This window comes from Chaetodon trifascialis, chromosome 2, assembly GCF_039877785.1.
Source record: "Chaetodon trifascialis isolate fChaTrf1 chromosome 2, fChaTrf1.hap1, whole genome shotgun sequence".
NCBI classification, from domain to species: domain Eukaryota; kingdom Metazoa; phylum Chordata; class Actinopteri; order Chaetodontiformes; family Chaetodontidae; genus Chaetodon; species Chaetodon trifascialis.
Window position 1 is genome coordinate 21,903,497 of NC_092057.1, and position 14,782 is coordinate 21,918,278.

The 14,782-nt window shown below is 44.1% G+C and overlaps 4 protein-coding genes across 4 annotated transcripts; 2 read left to right on the top strand and 2 right to left on the bottom strand.

The window, feature by feature from the left end:
* Positions 1-44: 44 nt before the first annotated feature.
* zp3c (zona pellucida glycoprotein 3c) lies at positions 45-3,247 on the bottom strand. Its single transcript, XM_070986996.1, has 8 exons — positions 2,661-3,247; positions 2,456-2,562; positions 2,170-2,273; positions 1,209-1,392; positions 999-1,125; positions 829-917; positions 546-619; positions 45-276 (listed from the first exon to the last, which is right to left on the bottom strand). The coding sequence occupies exons 1-8, from the start codon at positions 3,204-3,206 to the stop codon at positions 104-106; spliced, it is 1,404 nt and encodes a 467-aa protein (XP_070843097.1). The 5' UTR covers positions 3,207-3,247; the 3' UTR covers positions 45-103.
* A 638-nt stretch (positions 3,248-3,885) lies between these two features.
* Positions 3,886-8,431, top strand: LOC139347447 (ras-related protein Rab-40C-like). The gene is made up of 6 exons (XM_070987069.1): positions 3,886-4,596; positions 4,709-4,769; positions 4,917-4,977; positions 5,071-5,148; positions 5,339-5,561; positions 6,144-8,431. Exons 1-6 carry the CDS (start codon positions 4,443-4,445, stop codon positions 6,443-6,445), a joined length of 879 nt encoding a protein of 292 aa, XP_070843170.1. The 5' UTR covers positions 3,886-4,442; the 3' UTR covers positions 6,446-8,431.
* A 1,289-nt stretch (positions 8,432-9,720) lies between these two features.
* Positions 9,721-11,594, top strand: wfikkn1 (WAP, follistatin/kazal, immunoglobulin, kunitz and netrin domain containing 1). The gene is made up of 2 exons (XM_070987057.1): positions 9,721-9,981; positions 10,077-11,594. The coding sequence occupies exons 1-2, from the start codon at positions 9,721-9,723 to the stop codon at positions 11,592-11,594; spliced, it is 1,779 nt and encodes a 592-aa protein (XP_070843158.1).
* Positions 11,595-12,252: 658 nt separating this feature from the next.
* mettl26 (methyltransferase like 26) lies at positions 12,253-14,763 on the bottom strand. The gene is made up of 6 exons (XM_070981760.1): positions 14,420-14,763; positions 14,025-14,187; positions 13,152-13,211; positions 12,983-13,050; positions 12,619-12,697; positions 12,253-12,529 (listed from the first exon to the last, which is right to left on the bottom strand). Exons 1-6 carry the CDS (start codon positions 14,611-14,613, stop codon positions 12,473-12,475), a joined length of 621 nt encoding a protein of 206 aa, XP_070837861.1. The 5' UTR covers positions 14,614-14,763; the 3' UTR covers positions 12,253-12,472.
* Positions 14,764-14,782: the final 19 nt, after the last annotated feature.

Here is a 14,782-nt window from a genome sequence, read left to right on the forward strand (position 1 = left end):
TGATTCATTAAGTAATGGCGTGTTATGCAAGAGAAACATCAAGTACAAGATAAAGCAACTGATTTATTTAAAAATTCTGATCATTTCCACATGACAATTTTATTTAGTAATCATTCTCCCAGTACTTCAGGAAGTCTTCATGCTCTGTCAAGTCTGGGTCTTCCAAACCAAATGTATCAGTGTCAAGGGATTTCATCCGAGGGTCAACCTCCGTATATCCGTCCTTGCTGCTCAGGTCAATCTTCCAAGAGTGGCTGGAGATTATATTCCTAGAAGCTGTTGAAACAGAGACATGATCAATTCCAAACCTTAATTTGTGGAAGAGCAGCTTTAAGTATTTATGCCATGTTTTTGAAAGACTGCTTGAGTGTTAAGGGATAAGCACACAAGTGATTTGCATTAATACTGCCTGTATATGACAGCAAAATGCTTCTTGAAATAACTGATGCTCAAGTTAAGGATCATGGACTACAGCTGCTGTATTTCAGATGGACCGGTTTTACCACCACGCCCCAAAATGTGTAAACACAAAAAGGAAAACTTACCTTTGGTCTGTGGCGAGGAGCAGGTGGATTCACAGCAGGTGCACACAGAGTCATCATTGTACAGCTCCTTCCACCTAAAACACAAACAAGGTTATCAGGTCAAACACAGACAATTCTCAATTCAACTGAGTGGGGTGGGGAAGGAAAAAAAAGAAAAAAAAAAAAAAAAAAAAAGAAGCTTAATTTATTTCGGTTGTCAAGCACACATGAAACATTTCTTCATACAAGACCTTCAAAGAGCTCCTGCCACAAGGAGGTTTTACTTTAACCAGAGTCAACTCACTTTTTGGTAGCTGAATCATAATTGCAAGCCTTTGAACTCTGAGTTGGGCTAAGTTTCCCCAGAAGGACCTCGCAGTGCATGTAGAGTTGCTGAAAGACATCAGGTTTTAGCATTAGTTTACATTCTCTATAAAGACAACAGAGATTTGCACCGATTGCTCTTGACAGTACCTGTGATGAAGACGAAGTGGACACTGCGTTCTTGAAAATCAAGGAGCCCACGCTGAATTTCTGGACCATCTTGGAGGAACCACTGAGGAATTTTGACTGGCTAGTCACCTTGCCGTCAACCATACAGCTGCAGTTAGAGAGAACATGCATGTTTACCTCCAAACACCAAGTGATTATGGCCATCTAACTCTGAATTAATGTACATCTTACCCTTGGTTGTCAATGACTGTATATTTGGGATTTGAACTGGAGTCTTTGGAAGCTGTTGTGAAGCACTTATTGATGTATATCCTCTGATCTCCAGATTTTGCTGTGCCTTCAGGTTGCTTGACCTCAAAGTACATTGGCTGCCCCAAGATGTAGCTTTTGGCACCTGTGATTTCATTCCCTGATGCTGTGGCAAAAGTGAAGAACAATCACTGAACAATTTAAAATATCTACAGTTAAGTCATTGGGTTACCAAACCCCAAGTTTGCCCTTGGCACTCTGAATATGCATTCTTGAAAATACTTTCAGTACATGCTGCATTGCATGTATGCATATGTTAATGTACCTTCAAATGCTTAAGGACAGAATGACTTTGCTATGTTGCCATTAAAAATGCTTTTTTTTTTTAAATGTATATATATTTTTTAAATTTTTTTTAAAGGGGGGGGTACAGAGTTTGAATTTGAATGCAACATTGCCATTTGTACAGGTGTGTTTAGCTCAAATAAAGCTGAAGTCCCAATATACCACAACTTAGTTTCCTTTGTTTTCCCTTCATATACAGAAGTATTAGTAGTTTGAAAAAATAGATATGCTTTGTGGGATTCCAAATTGCCCATTTAAGATCAAGTGAACCAACTCGTACCACCTCAGTAGTTTATCCTGGTCTTAGTCCACATTTTATCATCTTACTACAATGACTAAAATTATATTGTACAACATTTACAGTGCCCCTCCCTTTTCTTCTGTAAATATCTAGACTGAAGACTAACTTTCTAGCAGGGTTTATTTCAGATATCTTTGTGCTTTCCCGAGTTATGACTTTAGACACTTAAAATACCTGCTCCTGTTAATCAAAGCACTTTTGCTAGTAACACTAATCAGCAGCTTTGCATCTTACAATACAATCACACATGAACAGGTGTTGAGTCACAAAAAAAAAAAAAAAAAAAAGTGAACATACCATCTTGAGGAGTAAGGGTAAAACTACTTTTTGGTTGGAGTGCTCTGAAAACCGTGCCTCCCTGCAGTTTGGGATAGATGCCAACTTTGAAAGAGTGAAAAAACCTGCAACAGTCAAGTGAAAACTGTTAATCCAAAATTAGGAAACAGCAATTACAGGATTTCTTTGTAGACTTAACAGCATGCCGGTTGTTGATTTTTTCCCCAACCTTAACATTCATTGTTGGTAGTTAGGTGATAAAGTCAAATATTAAATTCTCATACATCTAGCCAACACAAAATCTTACCTGGGAAATTTACATTGCAGAGGAATGTCAAATGGCATTTCCCTTAAAACTGGACCAGGTGGCTTGTAGTGGAGCATATTGCTAACGTACCTGTAATCTACAGTGTTCTGGAACATACGAACATTTCTGTGTCGGTTGTAGTTTGTCAAAATGATGCACAAAAATGTTACTTATTGAAAACAAAGAAATAGAATCTTTTCCCAACCTCTTTCTTGAATCCACAGTCAGTCTTCAGAAGGTACAGAAGGAAGTAATGTGCTGCGTTACCTTGGTTAACAGGACAGGTGCCTAGTTTTAGATATTTGTATGCGTCCTTGGTCTTAAAGACTTCTCTACTGATTCTTACATACATTCTGTCAACATGGCACAGAATTTCTATCAGCTTTGATTTGGCTGCTTCGTCAGACGTGGCAGAAGCTGCAAGTAACATTTCCTTGATCGAGTTAGGGAGGGGTCTAGCACCCTTTTCTGGCTTGAAAACCTCTTTCTGGACCTTGGAGGCTGGGACAATCACATACTCAGGAACCTTCAGTGCTTCAGGTATAGAGGATCCACCCGAAGCACTCCTCCAGAATTTGGTTTCAGGTGCAGGGGCTTCATGCGGCATGTCTTCACCTATCACTTTCTCCATTCTCTCCCACTCTAATTCAGGATCTTGCACAAACCGGCCATACCCAGACCTACTTCTAAACTGATAACTATAGGCAGAACAAAAAAGCAATAAGAAAAGGCCAGCATACGTCAGCTCCATTTTCACTCCTGCAGCTGTCTCCGAAGCTGACCCCTCACCTACACACTGAGTGTGACAGTGGTGTTTCACCTGTTTTGTATTCTGCAATCAAGAGAGAATCCCTACAGCTGCTGCAAGTGCCAATCAAGAGCAGGCAATGAGAGGTGACCAATGATAATCACACTTTACTGGCTATACCTTTCTCTGTGCCATTCACCACTTTGGGTTTGTAATGTATATCATAACGTGACATTTCCTTATACATTGAATTGGAACGGACAACACGGAAAATAATCTCAATAAAACATGAATCATACGTAGAATGAGGGTGATAGAGCCAAAACATTAGTTGATCACTATTGTAAAGTGTAAACAGTTAAGTACCCTGTAGGCTATTAGTATGACATGTTAAATAAACAGGGACATTGCATCACAATAAAGATTAAATAAAAAGGTCCAAAAGGAATAGGCAGTTTAATATTTCTTTTAGTATCTCCCTAAGCAGATTAAGTTGACACTGATCACTTAAATCGACGTCATTTCCAGCAATAAAAGATCAAATTCAAACTATGTGGGCATTTTAAGCACTTGGACTAACGTATCTGAAATGTGGCTAATAAAACAAGTAATTTAACAAAAAATATCATTAGGTGTTTCTTTTATTTTTAAAATCATACCCGGATGTTACGCGTTTAATGACGTCAAAACCAGGAAGTTCCAACACACTCTTGTAGTCGTTGTGCGCGAAAGCTGAACATCCCCCGTTGGTTCTTTTTGTTTGTAAAGAAAGTGGAACGGTGTATCTGCGTTGGTAGGTTGTCGTTTTCTGTCGGACTCAAACGCCTTGTTTTTACTGTGGCTCTTCTTTCTGTGCCTGAATGCGCTGTTACCGTTTGCGTTAGCTGGCTAGCTAACAAATCAGCTAACAGCTAGTTAAGGTTGTTTTGATTGTTGATGTGAACATTGACGTTACATCGACGGTGTCTGGAGTCAGGTTCCACTGCTAACAGCGTACACTTAAAGGTTTGCTTGACATATTCTACTCGAATCAGGAAATTATTTTATGTCTTAGGCGTCACAGAGGACAGAGTTGATGTAAATTGTGGGTCGTGCACCCGCTAGCTGGTTAGTGTACGTTAACCGCGGTCGCCTGCCTCTAGCTACTCAGTTACCACCGTAGGGGACTATCTGGTTTGTCCCTCGCCCTGAACAGTGGACGTCTGGTGAGCTTAAAAAGCTCTCTGTGAACCGGATCCAATGCGTGGGATGATGGGGACTCAGAGTAGTCCTGTCAAGAGTTACGATTATCTCCTGAAATTCCTTCTGGTGGGAGACAGCGATGTCGGGAAGGGAGAAATCTTGGACAGTTTGCAAGACGGATCGGTCGAGTCTCCCTACGCCTACAGCAGCGGTGAGGAACGAGCTGTGCTCTTGGTCAAGTGTTAAGAAATGTAGAGAAATCAGTTAAAATCCACAGAATGACCAACGTGAATTAACTTTGTGTGTATTCCCTGTAAACTCAGGGATCGATTACAAAACCACCACAATCCTGCTGGATGGAAGAAGAGTGAAATTAGAGTTATGGTAAGTGTTTTTGGCAACATGGATTTGTCCAGTCAATAGTGGCTGCAGAATGAACAAACTCATAGCATATTGTCTGACTTGTCTGTGTGTGTGTGTGTGTGTGTGTGTGTGTGTGTGTGTGTGTGTGTGTGTCTCCGTCTTGAACAGGGACACATCAGGTCAAGGCAGATTCTGCACCATCTTCAGATCTTATTCTCGTGGTGCACAGGTGAGGACCTGTAGAGCAATTTGGAGTTTTTCCCCTCATTTTGCTGTCCTATATCTATCTATATGTGTGTTTACATGTTAACATGTTTAACAGGGCATCCTGCTTGTGTATGACATCACTAACGGCTGGTCGTTTGATGGCATTGACCGCTGGATCCGGGAAATTGACGAGGTAATCCCATTCAACATGTGACTGACAAACAATTACAGGAAGTACATGGGAAGGGGTTATATCCTGTGTCTGCATCCTTCGAACCCCTGAGAAAGAATGAGAGATGTCATCAGAAATTATGTTTCAGAGATACAACAACTTTTGGTAACATTACCTAAATGTAACAACAGTATTGTTTTTTTTCCTTCAGCATGCCCCAGGTGTACCCAGAATCCTTGTGGGCAACCGGCTTCACCTGGCTTTCAAGCGGCAGGTGCCAACGGAGCAGGCAAGGGCTTACGCAGAGAAGAACAGCATGACGTTCTTTGAGGTCAGTCCGCTGTGCAACTTCAACGTCATTGAGTCCTTCACAGAACTGTCGCGCATTGTGCTGATGAGGCATGGGATGGAGAAATTCTGGAGGCCCAACAGAGGTGAGCTGCCTCATCATTTTTGTGTGCTAATTCTGTCAGATTAGGCATGTATGCTTATGTTTTTGTATTGTACAAAGATGGTCAGTTCTCACTAACGATGAAACGGATTGGACGGATGTCCAGAGGAACCTGGACATTGTTTCTAGTGGCACTTGAAATTTTTGAAGTTTTTCTCAAAGTTCAGTGAATGCATGATGTTTACAAATTTAGTGAGCAATTGTGTTAAATAATTATGATCTCAGACTGAAATCATATGTTTTTTAAAAGCTATACGTTATTGTTTTATAGCCATCTAGCTGTTAGACAACCAGGTTTGTAAATGTAAGCTTTGTCAGCTTGACAAGGGACTGAAAAATGAAGAGAAAATAAAACAGGACAAAATGTATCTTAAATACCGGCAAGACCGTGAAACAAAAACAAATTTATGTATAGTGCAGACAGTAAGAAATGTGCATGGGTCAAACTCTTATCTGGCAGAGAGTATCATCTTTGTCTCTATGTTTTGTGATTATATTAGTATTATAGATGTATCTGACGTGACATCCAGTCCTAACATCCATATTCCCCCTTCTCGTTCCACAGTGTTCAGCCTCCAAGATCTGTGCTGCCGTTCCATCGTCTCCTGCACGCCGGTGCACCTTATTGACAAACTGCCCCTCCCTGTGGCCATCAAGTCCCACCTCAAGTCTTTCTCTATGGCCAATGGCATGAACGCAGTCATGATGCATGGACGCTCCTACTCAGTGGCCAACAGTGCGGCCTCAGGCGGAAGCGGTGGTGGAAGCAAAGCCAACAGTCTCAAACGCTCAAAGTCCTTCAGGCCTCCACAGAGTCCACCGAAGAACTCAACGTCGTCCTCGAAGGGGAACTGTAAGATTTCATAGTGAAGGAGCGGACTGATGGTTGCCTCCACAGGGCCAGTATTAAAGGTTGTGTTGTTGCTCCAGGAGGTCACGTGGGGCACAGAAGAGCACGGAGAGCTACCAGCAATCTTCACCAGAAACAGACACAGCTGTGAACTTACATTCACCTTTGGGAACCGTCTTGGACGGCAGGTTTGGTTTCTGTTCTCTCTGCGCTTGCTGCTGCCATCTTGTGGACGTCCGTTTCCCCGTACTCTTTACAACAGAGGCTCACTGTGATCAAGTAGAACAAGATGTCCCTGGGACCAACGGATGTGATTCGAGGATGATACCTCACCTGCTAACACTACACATGAGTGGAGGGACATGAGCTTTCTTTTATTTGGAAAAGGAGTGTTTATTGTATTTAAAGTTGAACTTGTAAATATGCTGTTTGTGCTCGTTGTTTTGGTCCGTGTTTGGTGATTGATCCTGGAGATGCTTGTTTTGTCTTGAATGTTTTGGGAGACTTGCTTCAGTGAGACTTGCTTCAGTGTGTGTGTGTGTGTGTGTGTGTGTGTGTGTGTGTGTGTGTGTGTGTGTGTGTGTGTGTGTGTGTGTGTGTGTGTGTGTGTGTGTGTGTGTGTGTGTGTGTGTGTGTGTGTGTGTGTGTGTGTGTGTGTGTGTGTGTGTGTGTGTGTGTCTGTGTGTGTCTGTGTGTGTGTCTTGTACCCTTTATCTACAGTATAAGAATTCCCTTTGCGACCTCGAGGGTGCTGAGCCACTTATTTAAAACTCAGACTTGTTAAGTTTTGAATAAGACCGGCTTCAATTGAATGTTATAAGAAGAGCGGGGCTGGTTTCCCAGACAGATTAGTACTAGACTTAAGACAAATTCAGAAGAGTTATCCGTTGAAAGAGGTTCTTTGTCTAGCACTGCTTAATCTGTTCAACTGTCCCGCAAAGTTGAGCCAAATTGTCTTGTTTTGAAGGCTTCCTGCGGTGCCCCTAAATTCCAGCCCAGATGAATTCACCCTCCGTCAGTCATTGGCTTGAACATCTGTTGACTTTCTCGGGCCATGTTTGCCTCCTCAGTTGTACCATTGCTTTAACTTAACCACCAACAGCATGATCAATGTCAGTCTAGTAACTCTGGTGCAATTCGGAAATCGCTTGGTGCTGATGAGGAAACCTGATTGGTTTGAACAAGTCATGGCGGGCTGCCTTCAGAGAGCGCTGCAGTCGCCTCTTGGATCTAAGCGGGAGTCTGTAAACTCAGTGGACATTGGTGAGAGGATTGTTTTAATTTGATTGCTTTTTTTGGGTATTTTATGTACATGATATGTATTTATGAATGTAAAACAATAACCATCAGCAGCTTTTCTGTGGCCATGTGGTAAAACGTGGAACTGTAATAATCAGAGGTGGAAAGTCATGTGCTGCTGTAATATTTTTTATTGGCTGTTGCTTCTCTTCTGAGTATTTGTACTTTTGCTGCTTGAATTGATTCTTCTTTTCCGACGCTCTAATGAAATAGGAGGCGCTCGGCTGGTGTGGTGGTCACAGGGTAACAATGTGAGAGTGTCAGATGAGCTTGAAGACTTCAGAAAGAGCACAGAAAGTGTTTCTTTAATCAGAGCTGACTAATGATATTGTTTATTTTAATATCTGAATGATCTACACAGATCCTTTTGTGCTGATATAAATTCTCACTTCTTTCCACCTCTGATTGACATGTATTAACAAGTGTTTCCACTTGAACATTCCCAGTGGCTGTATGTCTGTGATGAGCTCATCCAGGGCATAAAAAACTGGTGCATGTTTTGTACTGGTGCCTGTTTTCTGTGGTGTGTTTTGAGAGCAGAACAATGGGTTCACAGAACTCTTGAGTGAACAGTAAAGCACTATATGTAAACGTTTGATACTGATCTGTGTGTTCAGGGTTTGGATGCGGGATTCATTCTGATTTGTCTCATTGAAAACAGTCACCCATAGAAATAAAGGCTAAAAGTATTTGTGTTCTCATCAGCTTGTGCTGCAGTGATTTTTCATTCATTTATCAAGGTCACTGTGGGAATTGTGGGAATATCTTTTTGGACCCTTTGTCCAGTCCGGGGCGGCCGGTGCCCAAGTGCAATAAAACCCGGTGGGGGTGGGTGCGGGGGCTGAATTGATTAGCAGCTCTCTATTGGCCAGTTTTGGATCACTGGCACATCGCCGCAGCGCATGAATGCAGCGCGGTCAAAAGTCACCCAAAGGTTGCAGGGTCACTTCCAATGAAAAGATGAGGGGTGCTCCTTCTCATCGCCTCGGAGCCGCGCCGAGACAAAGATGAGCCGCATGCTATTGAGAATGTGGCGCTTTACGCCTTCCCACCTGACCGCGGCATCTCTGAGCTCCGTGTGAATGAGGGACGGTGGTAAACTGACCGACGTCTAGACAAGAAGGACGTAAACAGCATGTTTTGCGAGACACGACACGACACGCCCCGTGTTTGGGTGTCACGCTTTCCGCCTTGCGCTCCGGGCGACTTTTAACAGTTTGCTCGTTGATCTTGTGCAAGAAAACTGGTCTCTGCGCAAGTCTGCGGTGCCTTAAAACATCTGGAAATATGTTACTAGAACTGAAGATGACACTCTAACTACAGCATCTCTCGGCGAGAAAACAGCTCATTACCTTAAGTATGAATGACACCTCTATAAATTCTGTCTGGACACAGTTAACGTTGGATTTCTCACCGGAATGTGTGGCTCCGTGCGCGCGGTCGTTGGGACAGCTTGCCACCATGGCCCCACGTCTTCTTTGATGTTTTTTACAATGTTTGTCCAGTTGCTTAGCGCATGGTGCTGCTTCATAAGAGTTTCAGACACTGGGCGACCATGGGGGCGGTCAGAGGGGCTGCCCTTTCCACCTCCATTCACACTCTGAAAGGCTGATGTTGCGTCTTCCTCTCTCTCATTGTGCACATTTCGTTCGCTTATGTCGCCGTTGGCTGAAATCGACCTGGATGAGAGTTTGCCCACTGTGGCAAGAGTTGTGTTTTGATTAACAGGGCGAATGTTTCATGCAACCGATCTGCATTTTTAAAACATCTTTCTGGGATGAATTTTGTTCAGTAGATGTCCGGCTGACGGGAACTCGTCCTGATCTTTGGGATTGCTGCAACTCTCTCTCTGCGCTCAGCGAGATGATTTCCACAATGCTTGCGCAACGATCGGACGACCACCTTTGAAAGTCGATATTAAACTTAATCCGACTTTGAAGACCTAAAGGAGGAATGGATTTACTCGGTGATCGACTCATGCAAAAGAGCAATAATGTATAAAATCCCTCTACAACTTTTGGAGGATAGATGTATAAAGGATAAAAGTTGGCATAACGCACCCAATAAACTACTATCAGGATGGATATGCGGGTACTTCTTCATGCTCTTGGTTTTCGATTTACCCGAACTTTCATTGTGTGCAAGTGTGGCAGGACCCAAACCCAAACACGAAGGATTTTGTCCCAACAAGCTGAATTCCAATCTGTGGGTTGATGCGCAAAGCACCTGCGAGAGGGAGTGCAACGTCGATGAGGTGTTGTTACTTATGTTATCTCCATTTCTGTTATTCATCTGTTCGTTGTGTTTACATTTGCTCTCATAAACGGTGTTTTGTGTGTGTCTGCGCAGGACTGTGCCGACTTTGAGAAATGCTGCACCAACGTGTGTGGCCTCAACAGTTGTGTGGCTGCACGTTTTTCTGATGGCACGCCTGCCCGGCCAGATGGGCAGGGTGGAGGAAAAGAAAGTGATGCCCTCACCTCCACCGCTACCTGTGAGGGATTTATCTGCAGCCAGCAGGGGGCAATCTGTGATATCTGGGACGGACAGCCCATCTGCAAGTGCCAGGACCGCTGCGAGAAAGAGCCCAACTTCACCTGTGCTTCAGATGGCCTCACCTACTTCAACCGCTGCTACATGGATGCAGAGGCCTGCATCCGTGGGGTGATGTTGACTGTGATCACCTGCCGCTTCTACCTAGCAGGGCCCCACACCAGTCCACTGCCTCAGGACACCACAGCTAACCCCACCCCAACATCCTCCCAGGAGGACCCCATGCCCCCCACACTGTACTCCAACCCTCACCACCAGTCCATCTATGTTGGAGGCACCGTCAGCTTCCACTGTGACGTTATTGGAGTCCCCCGACCTGATGTGACTTGGGAGAAGCAGAGTGAGCGGCGTGAACGTCTGGTCATGAGGCCTGACCAGATGTACGGAAACGTGGTTATCACCAACATTGGCCAGCTTGTCATTTACAACGCCCAGGTGTGGGATACAGGTATCTACACCTGCATCGCACGGAATTCTGTGGGAGTTCTTCATGCAGACTACCCGCTGTCTGTCATCCGCCGGGCTGATGATGATTTCTCTGAAGATCCCGAGATGCTCATGGGGCGCCCATTCTCACCAGCAGACTGCCTGGCTGAAGTAGACCTGCGAGTGTGTAGTGGTGAGCGCCACGTGGACTGGTATTATGACAGCAAGCTGGGCTCCTGCATGGCCTTCAGTAATGGTGGATGTGACGACAGCCGCAACCGATTTGAGACTTATGAGGAGTGCAAGGCCTCCTGTCAGAGGGAGGGGATGGGCATCTGCTCCCTGCCTGCCGTCCAGGGCCCCTGCAAAGCTTGGGAGCCACGTTGGGCCTGGAATTCCCTCATGAAACAGTGCCAAGCCTTTGCCTATGGTGGCTGCCATGGGAACGCAAACAGCTTCCACACCAAGAAGGAGTGTGAGGCAAACTGCCCACAACCCAAAAGAAAATCATGTAAGACCTGCCGGGTGAAGGGGAAAATGGTGCCCAGCTTATGCCGCAGTGATTTTGCGATTGTGGGGCGGCTGACAGAGCTGGTGGAGGATCTGGACTCTGGGTTAGCCCGCTTTAGCTTGGAGGAGGTCCTGAGAGATGAAAAGATGGGCTTGGCTTTCTTTAATACCAAACATCTAGAGGTGACTATCGCCAGGATAGACTGGAGCTGCCCCTGTCCCAACATCACCATGGAGGAAAACCCCTTGCTGGTGATGGGTGTAGTGCAGGATGGCATGGCCGTCATCCAGTCAGACAGCTATGTCAGAGCCATAACTGAACGCAGACTCAAGAAGCTACGCGAGGTTGTGAATAAAAAGACCTGCGAGGCCTCATAAAAGTCCTGAGCCTTGGACTTGAGTCTGTGGACAGCTTCACCTTTAGCACTGAAGAAACGCATCAGGATTGCAACACAAAAAACTGATATTTAATAACTCTTCAAATCAAAAGACAAAAATATGTGAAATACTGTGTGCGAATGAAGCTATGAAAGATACTTTGTATGTTCAATGTCGGTATATTCACGATTACACAGGTTGTTCAACATTCCACGTGTTACTGCCATTAATATCAGTGCTGAAGTGCTCTTTTTAAATAAGCTTAAATCTAGATATTCTTTCTTTTGATGTCTTCTGTATGTTTGTATGTGGAAAAATAAGACAGTAGCCAGAATAGCAGCCACACAGGCTGAACAAGTGCCTAGCGTGTGATGCTAAAGATATAGACTCCTGCAGTGTATTACATTTTTTTTCTGTTTTACTGTGTTGTGCTTACTTTGTATTGGGCTCTTTATACATTTCCATAGGTGTTTGATGATATATTCCTTCTGTTGTTATGTCTGATTTCAAGATCTAATGTACAGCACATTATCTCTTACATACCTCACTCTGCAAAGCACTTCTGCTAACTTAGCTTTACTGACGGTCTGCAAACTGAATGAAGAAATAAAAAGGTTGGCTGGATCAAGGTAAACACAGTAAACAGACAACAAGTATGTGAGCTTGATCAACTTTACTCAACTGTGCAATACAGAGGAATACAGTGTACAATAGAGTACATTATTTCTGGTCTGATTAAAGACTCTCATCTTACGTCAGTATGTGTTAGAATATGGGGAAACGATTCATTAACAGTTCTGGAAAATTTGGCAATGTATCTGAGTTCCAAGTGTAAGTTAAGGCGTCTGGACCATCCTGCTCCGGAGTAACAGGACACTTCACACCAAACTCTCCTTCCTGAACAGAAGACACTTGTTGTTTGCTGGCATGTCCACCTGGCAAAGAAAGCATTTCAAATCAGACATCGGTGTCAAGATAGAAGATAAGTGATTGTGTTGGATGCTTAAAGGAGCTGTTCACTTACTATCTTCTCCAGGAACAAACCATTTCTTTGTGCTGTAGAGCTGAGGAGGGAGATGTCCCTGAGTCCCCACTCTGGGTTCCTGTAAGACAAAAGAATACAGCGTTTCTATCCCCCAGTCACCTTTGCATTATCAGCTGTATGGGTGAGAAAAACAAATGAAACCTTCACGATTATGCATACAATGCTGCTCTCAAAGCAAATATATGCTACTTTACATCACATTTGATGAGGAATTAATAACTTCTATGAAAAATTGAGTTCAAGTTATTGACAGGAAAAAAACTGTGACCACTAAAATCACCTTATTATAATATTAACTTTGACGAAGCATTAAAAAAGACTCTGAAAACACAGAGCCCTGTACCTCTGCCGTAGGCTGTAGTCAAAATCAAGGTTACTTTGAGGGGTGATCTGTCCATTCACTGCGTAGGGCTGAGGGGAACGACAAAAGATTGTCATCAGAAGTGATAATAACATGTCATGAATGTGGTTAAGTGCATGTTTATGACAGCATGAAATGGTTTTTCACTCACCCCGTACGTCAATAGAAGACCTTGCGGCTTCAGCACTGCTCCAGCTCCTCTGAATAAACCCTGCAAGAAAACAGTGACGTCTTACAGCTAGCAGTGGGGGTGGAGTGGCAGGAGGGACAACTACTCCAGCCCTTTGTGTTCTGGGTCTTTTTTAGAGGCAGATATTGTAAAGGGGCATTGCCTACAGTTATTATCTGAGGAGTCATGAGCCAAAAGGGTCATAATGTACACTCTGGGAGGCATACGCTGCAGTATGTCTGCTTTATGGAAGATGAACACCAGCACCAGTCGACAGATCACTGTACAACATTTGAAGCTGAACTGTACATTTGGAAAGAAGAAATGACTCAATCTTTTCCTTAGAAATTTAAAGTTAGAATTTAAAAGTAATAAAACAGGTTTTGCATAATTCAATACACTCAAACATTTTGCTCCTACAGCCTTACTTGGTCTGGTATGACCAGTAGCATATTTTGGCTCATATTAGCTTATGTAAGCAAGGTATCACTGTGCAACTGACATTAATTGGTAAGGTTTGAGACTTGACACTTTTGTAAGCATGTAAGCACAATATAAACCCATACATTACAGGCCTTAAAACTGGATTTTAACTCTGGGCCCTTCTGCTACACAGGGCGTCAAGATTAGATTGAGTGCAGGTGTTGATAAGACACAGTTTACTCTGAGTTTGAGGGGTGCATACAGTATTACCCAACAAATGTGCAATTTATCAAATTACCACAAATAGCCACACATTTAACTTGGGTGCTTCAGAGGCCCCGAGGACCCTTGGCAGTTGCCCACTTAGTCATCCAGTTTTTGATCTTTGGGTTGGATGAGTCCAATCACATCAAATGAAATCAGCAGTCCTACCTGTGTGCAAGCAATCGGAGAAATGTGGATCATGTTGATGTTGACGACCAGATCGAGGCTCTCTGGCTGGATTCCTCCCCAGTACTGATGGGGCAGAGAAGCATCCAGGTGGATGGCAGGCATCACATTGTGCAGCTGGTAGTGGGCTCTGTACGCTTCTATACTGAGAATGAGAACAAAAGACATTATTGTTAATGCAGGAATCCTCCAACAGAGCACAGCGCAGCACACAAGTCCTGCATACTGAAATAACAACCATAAACCTGCGTTAAATGGGCGAAGCTTTTCTTCAAGTTTGCTACGCAGAAATTAATAAATACCGTTAATATCCGAGTTTATAAGCCGTTAGTGAGGCATAGCGGTGATGTAAATTGCTATACACAATCTGAATTTACCTGGCAAGAGACTGGCGGTCATATTCTGACGGCTGCCAGATGATATTCCGCAGGGCCTGAGCGAAGTGTGTGACATGCTGCCCGGTCCCGGAGGAGATCTCCAGAGCCTGCAGGGGTCTCCCGGTGTTCACGCTCTCCCGGAGCACCGCCAGGATGGGCTCCTTGTTCCTCTCCGCAGCGGCGGCGCTCAGCATCTTGCCAAACCCCGGGTAAAGCTGTCGCGTTATGCGGTACAGTGCGCGGAACCACTCCAGCGGACCTGAGTAACGTCAGCCTAGATTGAATAACTCCACACCACCCACGAATGTTTTGTTTTTCGGCTGAAAATGGCCCACTTCCGGATTGCCTCACGTGACTGACCCA